Source organism: Crocodylus porosus, unplaced genomic scaffold (genome assembly GCF_001723895.1).
Source record: "Crocodylus porosus isolate Cpor-Errol unplaced genomic scaffold, CroPor_comp1, whole genome shotgun sequence".
Lineage (NCBI taxonomy): Eukaryota > Metazoa > Chordata > Crocodylia > Crocodylidae > Crocodylus > Crocodylus porosus.
Window position 1 is genome coordinate 5029093 of NW_017728923.1, and position 6000 is coordinate 5035092.

The following is a 6000-nucleotide window of genomic DNA, read 5'->3' on the forward strand; positions in this document are numbered from 1 at the left end:
CCAGCTGAGGAGCCCCAGAAATGAGGTCCCTTGGCTGCCTTTCTCCCCTCCCATTCAGAAAACAGCGCACGCTGAAAGAGTCTGGATGCAGGCTCCCAGCTAGATTGTCTTCCCCGTGGAGTCAACAGCGAACTTCTGTTTGGTCTGGGGTAACGCGGGAACTCAGCACTCTTCGCAGAAATCATTCTGAGTTACAGCTGGGAGCTGCACTTTTTTGTTCCTGGCTTGAATTTATTTATTTAAGGCTGTTTAAAGCTCTCTGGGGAATGACTCATGCTTTTTCCATGTGGTACAGAGAATCCATTCCTGGGAAGGAGGCTGCTGTGGTGACATCCCTGAATGCCTGCTCTCTAGCCTGTCCCCATCTTGTTAGACACATGCAACACCCTCTGGTATCAGCAGGGTCAAGGAGGGAGACAGCAGCTACAGTGACTTAGGAGACAGCGCCTTAGGAGCTGCCAGCGCTCAGAGCCTCTCTGCTAAATTTTCAACTCCCAGAGGGCTCAGTCTGTCGTATTCCCTGATCTCAATGTGAGGTGGCTCTTAGGAGCTCAGTAGGCTTTGATGAGGGTTTATTACTGCAGCACAGAGCTCAGAGGCCCTTACTCAGCAGGCTAGGGCTCAGGTTCTTTAAGCTGCTTCCATCCCAGCACTTCAGACTGAAGCTCATTGGAAAAACCTTCTGCCTGTCCCAGTGCTTCAGGGTCCATCCCTGACAGTGTGCAGCTCCCCATCTCCCAGGGACTGGTCCTCACAGGGCCCCTCAGAGGCAGAGCTCAGTTCCCTTTTACATGTGGAGGTCCAGACTTGCCTGAGGTTGCCCAGCAGGCCAGTGCCAGAGCTGGGTATGGAGCTGAAGCTTCCTGGACCCCAGGCCATTGCCTGAATTAAGGCAGGTCTTCCTAAGGCTTCAAAAGTTCTTCCCAGCTCCTCCGTACAGGAGCAGAGGCTCCCTCAAGTACCCCAGAGTCCTGCAGTGAGGCTCAGAGAACTAATTTCTTCCCAGCCAGTGAAGGTTTAGATTAGAAAAGTGTTTTTATTCTCCTTCCTCTGCCTTATCTTGTGTTGGCCAGAACCAGATATGGGCTACTGGATGTGTGCCTCCTTCAGGACAGTGGGACTGCCCCTACTCACGTTCCCTCAGCCTGTGGTTGCCTAGTCTCTGCTCCTTCCCCTCCCTCTTGCTGCAGTCTCCATTCCATTCAGCCGTGTGCGCATGTCTTGCTCCATTCTGTTTGCAGCTGCGCCAGACAGTGGAGAAGCCCAGGGTGAGTAGGGGCCACTTCCTTGGAGGCCCAAGCCCTGGCATCAGCCATAGCAGGCTCCAGCAACAGCAGCCACCCAGAGTTGTGGACACCCAAGGCTATTGGCTTCTCAAGGCAGCCTCAGCAGCATAACTCTCTGCTTCATCTGCCATAACTCTCCCCTCTGGGTGCACATCCCAGCAGATGCCCAGTGCTCCCAACACTCCCAGTAGGGTCAGACTCATAGACTGACAGAAGTCAGCAAACAGGAAAGGAAACCAGGAAGGTCAGGCAGAGCAGGCAGAAGGGGGAGCAGAGCAGGCAAGAGGGAAAGAGCCACACCTGGTACTAATGGCTGTGCCAAGCAGCCTGATTGGCCTGCCTGGGCCCACACCAGCCCCCACCCTGTTAGACTGTAATGGTGTTCACAAAACTTGCTTTTTACACTGTTTAAAGTGCTTTATTGCCATGACTTACCAGAAGTGCACAGCTCTACAGCACTTTAAAAATGGGTACCACACTTTAAATAAACCCGTATTAAATGAGGTATTCAATTTGAAGCACTGTATTTGATAGCACTTTAGCAACCTACAGTGCTTTAAATAACTCCTGTACACTGGAGCTTGCCCAGAGCCACTTCTCTACCAAGTATCCCCTGCCTTCTAGCATGGAAAGTACAGGGAGGCTTGGAGGCTCAGAGACACCCCGCCTTCCCCCTGCCCAACACTGTGCTTCTGTCATGTTTAAGAGTGCTGCAACTCTATAGTGCTATAAATAGCACTCTAAATTACAGCGCTGTAAAAATTACAGTGCATGGAGCACTTCTGTACATACCCTAAGCTTCTCAGGGTAGGGCCTGTGCTCCCATCCATCTGTACAGTGCCTAGCATATTGTGGCAGCACCTGCAGTGACAGCCATCACTTTTGTACGTGGACTGGCTCCTGGCAAAGCCAGAGTAGGGCTTGTCTGTGAGAGCAGACTTGGCCTTCAGGCCCATTGCTCTAGACAAGACTTTGGCTGTCTGCGTTAGGGGTACTGCTGGGAAAGGTGAGGAGCCTGGGTTCACCAAGCTGCTGGCTGCCCTTCACCAACAGAGTGAGGCCTGTCCATTCAGCTTTCCTGGCCCCGCTGACCCTCTTCTCTGCCCAGCCCACTCCCCACAGCTCATGTGAGCTTGCCCAGTGTGGAAGCAGATGCTTCTTCCCTGAAAGTCCATCTCCAGGCAGGGCTGAGCTGTTTATGTTGGCCAGTCTACAGGTCTCTGCCTTGAGTGCACATCGGGCCCCTGGGCAGTATTGTCCATTGGAGGGGGTTAAAGTTGGGTTCAGGCCAAGTCTGTGTTCCCAGCATGTTCTGCTGTGGAGCATTGCACCTTGGCTCAGAATTGGCACACTGTACCCCTCAGTCTCCACATGGGCCTGCTGCTCTTTTCACTGCTTCTCTTGTCTTGGTTGCTTTCTGTTCTCTTTTCTTTTTAATGTTTTTTTCTCTGCTTTCCACCTCCCATTGCTCTTCCCACTCGCTCCCTCCAAGCAGGGATCAACCCAAGCCCAACCAGGTAAACACAAGCACTCCAGGACCAAGGCACAGGTGGGTTTCTCTTATGCTTTTCGTCTCCTCCCTTTGTCTTCAGGCTCATAGGGACTTCTTTTGTGGTCCTGCTTCTCATCGACTTGGCTTCAGGCTCAGTAATGAAGTCTATTGTCAGCACCTTAGTGGAGCCTGGAAACGAGATGTTCAGCAGGGTGAAAGGAGCAGCCACTCCCAGCCCAGCAGAGACTTGTTGGGGAACATTTTGTAGGGTCTTCAATTCTCCCCACGGTGAAGGCACCAGTCATCCATCCTTCCTAAGAGCCAGTGCTTCTGGGAGCACAAGGCCCATGTTCGGCTACTGGCTCAGTAAATTGAGCGTCCTACCAGACCTGTTACTGCTGCCTATGTCATACCCAAATCCAGGGCATGGATTTTTGGCAAATATAGCATGCCATCATCTCAGAGCTGGGGACTGTGGCTCACATTAGTCTGAGTGCAGGGGAGAGGGCATTGCTCCAGCTAGCTTGAGCATGGTTTGGACCTTCTTCCTCCCTGTTGTCTTAGGAGGCAAGAAATAGGCTTTGCAGACTTAATATATTCTGCCCAGTCATGGCAGGCAGCACTAGTTTGAGAACTGGGCTGGCCATGAATTCTCTGCCCACTGTTTTCTTATAGGAGGATTCAGAGGACAGCGAAATTGACCTGGATGATGAGGAGGAGGAGGATGACATGGAGGATGACAGCGTAGAAATCTCCCCCAGCAAGGCTAATCGCCGGGCAAGGAAACCAGAGCCACTTGAAGAGAGTGACAATGACTTCTGACTCCCCTTCCACTGCAAAACCAGTTAACGTCTTGAGATGCAAACACCAGGCAGCACTGGGGCTGGGAACAGAGCATACTGTATCGGGCCTGACCATATTTTATATCAGAATGAATGTGGGAGCTAGTAAATAGTAATGCTATATTCATAAAGTAAATTACATTATTGCCAGTCATTTTCCCTGCTTCTGATTCATATAATTTGAACTGTTTTGACAAGTAAACTGTTTTTAAGTAAAAGCCCAGCACTGGAAAATGCTCTTGTTCACTTACTTTCTGGAATAGTGGGCTCAGGAGACCATTAGAACTAGAGCCTCATGCTCCAGGATTGCCAGTGCTTTGGAGCCCCAACTATCACTAGATGGTTTAGGCAGCATCTGCACATAACATTAAAACTGGTTTACCTAAAACTGGTGCAAAAGCCTCATATGCACGTACTTAAAATAACTCAGCCCTGGCTTTTTATTTTTTTAGCCCCAACTGCTTCACTTCTAAATCAAGGGCTTGTTTATACATTTAACTAAAGGAGTGATATGAGACAGTCACACCAGTAAGAGCATGAACACTTACATCAGCTTAAACCCTGGTCATGTTGATCCTTTATCCCAAATCAGTTGGGGAGAGTTTTAAGCTACATTGATATAAGCCACACTTGGCCCACAAGGGTTTGCACTGGTTTCATTAAATCAGAATAAAATCAGCCCTTGTAGTTAAACCCACCAACTGCTGTGTATAGACATGCCTTAGACCAGGGGTGGACAAAATATGACCCACGGGCCAGATCTGGCCTGCCAGTTGGCTGGGTCTAGACTGCAGGTGTTCATGTGGCACTTTGCATGGGACTGAGCTACACCTGCTCCTGCCAGGCCTAGCCCACACTGAGGTCCTGCCCTCGCCCACCAGGCCAGGCTCTGACCAGAGTACACAGTTTCTGGCAGGGCTGTTCCTAGTGCTGCTCTGCCCCCCTTTGTCTTCAGTGAGAGCCACGCAGCTGAAGCTTCCCTCCCCCGACCCACCCAGAGTGGTGAAGCAGGGGCAGCAGGAGAAGCTGCTGCTGGAGGCGAGGGAAGTGGAGCAGCACCTGGCCAGGTGCAGTCGCACCATACGCTGGCCAGGGTCTGGGCCAACAGAGCTGTTCTGCTCCCCTCCCCTGCTCCTGCTTCTGCTGTGCTGCTGCTGCAAGTGGCGGGGAGCTTCAGCTGGGTAGCTCCTGCCCTAGTGTGCAGGGCTCCATCTCCAGCTCTCAGCTGGCTTCCACCCAGCATGATAAGCAGCCACCTGCAGGTGGGCAGAGCAGATGGAAGGTAGCCAGGAGCTGGAGCCCAGTGTGCTAGAGCAGGAGCTGCCTGTCTGAAGCCTCCTTCCTACTTACCTGGACTGACGTAGCAGGAGCCGAAGGAACAGGAACCACAGCTAGAGGCAAGGGGAGCAGAACAGCCCTGCTGGCCTGGCCATCACGCTCAGCTTCCGGTGGGGCTGTTCCCTTACTGTGCCTCTCCAGGGGGAGCAGGGGAGAATTTAAGTTGGGCAGCTCCACTGAAGGTGAGGAGAGCAGAGCAGCACCTGACCAGCTGCAACCACACTGGGAACAGCCCCACCAGAAGCTGAGCACAGCAGAGCTCACCCGGTCTGCAGCTGCCCCCATAGCCTGGCCCCATGCAGAACACCACAGGGGCAGCCACAGACTGGGAGAGCTCTGCTGCATGTAGCCTGTACCTCCCCACACCCCTGGCTGGCTCCCAGGATGTAGTGCCCCACACACGCACACACACCCCTAGACCTCTTCCCAGCAGGGCAGGGTGTGCAGGAAGTGGATCGTGCCCGTCCTGCTCCCGAACGCTGCTGTCCACCCACCCAAAGCCCCATAGGGAGTTTTGATGAGTTGTTGCACTGGGGGGAGAGGAAAAATGTGCTAATCTGGCCCCCCAAAAGTTATCCACACCCGTATCTTAGACACTCACAAATGTAGTCTGTGACACCTAGTGTCCTTTGGGATAAAGGATCAACCACAAATGTAGTCTGTGACACCTAAGCATTTGCTGTTAGTGCACCCCACTACCCCCATGTGCCCGTCATGTAATGTACCTTTCTTGGGTGTGGCACCATCCCCTGGAAACAAAGAAAATTAGATCCTCTCCCATAAAAGACAAGTCTAGAAATCTTTAACAGCTGAGTGCCTGGTAACTTTCTGGTCTCCTCCAAGGTGGGAGTGATCGCTGGAAGAGATCGTTGTGTGCTCTGTAGGCTTTACACATATCCCTACAGTTCATAAATTAATGCATTTTCGACATTTATGCATTTGTCTGTTAGGTTGCAGATCAAGGCAGGTTAGGGAGAGCACCAAGTATGTTCTGTCCATATGGCTTGTTTCTTTTCCTTCCCAGCCTGATTTTAGGCTTTGC

The 6000-nt window shown here is 52.0% G+C and overlaps 1 protein-coding gene across 4 annotated transcripts in view; it reads left to right on the top strand.

The window, feature by feature from the left end:
• Nucleotides 1-4013, top strand: part of CLUAP1 (clusterin associated protein 1) — a 322832-nt gene extending 318819 nt beyond the window's left edge. For 2 of the 4 annotated variants that reach the window (XM_019539990.1, XM_019539992.1), the window contains exons 12-13: nt 2782-2835; nt 3454-4013. In XM_019539990.1, the coding sequence (XP_019395535.1) occupies nt 2782-2835; nt 3454-3600 (201 nt within the window). In that variant the 3' untranslated portion in view covers nt 3601-4013. The remainder of the gene's footprint in view (nt 1-2781; nt 2836-3453) is intronic. The other 2 variants (XM_019539991.1, XM_019539993.1) reach the window with 2 other exon arrangements.
• The last annotated feature ends 1987 nt before the right edge of the window (nt 4014-6000 follow it).